General features: G+C 24.8%; 1 protein-coding gene across 1 annotated transcript in view; it reads left to right on the top strand.

Moving 5' to 3' along the window:
* The window catches only part of LOC105449785, a 2,093-nt gene extending 1,481 nt beyond the window's left edge, over window positions 1-612 (top strand). The window contains exons 2-3 of the mRNA XM_011689169.1: window positions 102-302; window positions 425-612. Of these exons, the coding sequence (XP_011687471.1) occupies window positions 104-302; window positions 425-612 (387 nt within the window). The 5' untranslated portion in view covers window positions 102-103. The remainder of the gene's footprint in view (window positions 1-101; window positions 303-424) is intronic.
* Window positions 613-1,324: the final 712 nt, after the last annotated feature.

Genomic DNA, 1,324 nt, shown 5'->3' with positions numbered 1-1,324 from the left:
AGACAGGTGTGTGTGTGTGTGTGTGTGCGCTCATTAAAGGATTATAAGTTTAATTTCTTTGTTAGAATAAATACTGCTCAAATTTTTGATAATATGTTTAGAAATGGAGAAGTCATGGACGGTTGTACAATTTATTGGCGAAGATACCGTTGAAGCTGTGCCATCTACCTGGATTATTAATAATAAATGTTATTGGCCGCCATTTCAAATGGAAAAAATTGTAGCGGCAATCAAAAAACATGCCGAACCTAACACATGTTGGCCTTCATACGATATTATAACTTTTAGAAACAGCACTTATGGTAATACAAAATTAATATTTAAATGCATTATTTTTCTACTTAATAATATAACTAATCAATAACATTGTTATTTTTTATTGTTTGTTTTATTATAATAACAATATTTATTTATATATATGTAGATAACTATGGAACAGCTAGAGAAAAAGCTAAAAAGGCTGAATTTACATCTGAATTGACTTCCGATAATGACAATAACAAAAATACGAAAAGAAAAATTAATCGGAGAAAGTTTTCTTCGTCATCAGACGATTCTGTTGAAGAGCATACTAAATTATCTACCCCTCCAGTTATGCAAGGTTTGTTTTAATGTTAAACATTTTATAATATAATGTAAATTATTAAAATTTAATTATTTTAACTGCAAAATCTATTTTGAGATTTTTAATTTATTTTATGCAATTTAATGGTTGCAGTTTTTTACATTGTTTATTTTATATAAATGGAATTGTCCTTTTCTTTTAATTAAAAGATACCGAATTGGCTGCTAATACAGCCGGGTATTGCATTTGCGATCATAACATAAAAAATTCAATGCTAATTGCAAAATGTTAAAATATTGACTTTCCTAAAAAATTTTAGAGCAAAATTCCATTTAAATTTTTTGAAAGACGTATTAAGGTCAGTCGATGATTAAAATTTAAACAATTGTTTTTAACAAAATTTAATATTAATGGTAAATATGTTTTCGATAGATTTTTGGAGATCAAAAATTTATATTTAACAATATATTTTTAAAGTAAGCCAATAAAATAAATTTAGGTTTTACACATTCCTTACAGAAATCCAATTCAAAATATTGGAAAGTAGTAATTATTTACTTATTTTGAGTATTAAAGCACTGAATAACAGTGTGCTTTTAATATTCAAAATAATTTGAGTAACTAATCATTATTTTCTACTATTAAATTTCTGTAAAGTCTTTCTCTTTTGATATATTTTTTAAAAAAAATGTATATAAAATTTTGCTCAAAACAAGTTAAAAGCAGCCAATATTTTAACATTATATCATTATTGAATGT

Source organism: Wasmannia auropunctata, unplaced genomic scaffold (genome assembly GCF_000956235.1).
Source record: "Wasmannia auropunctata unplaced genomic scaffold, wasmannia.A_1.0 LD336074.1, whole genome shotgun sequence".
In the NCBI taxonomy this organism is placed as follows: domain Eukaryota; kingdom Metazoa; phylum Arthropoda; class Insecta; order Hymenoptera; family Formicidae; genus Wasmannia; species Wasmannia auropunctata.
This window is presented reverse-complemented; position numbering and strand designations above follow the sequence as displayed.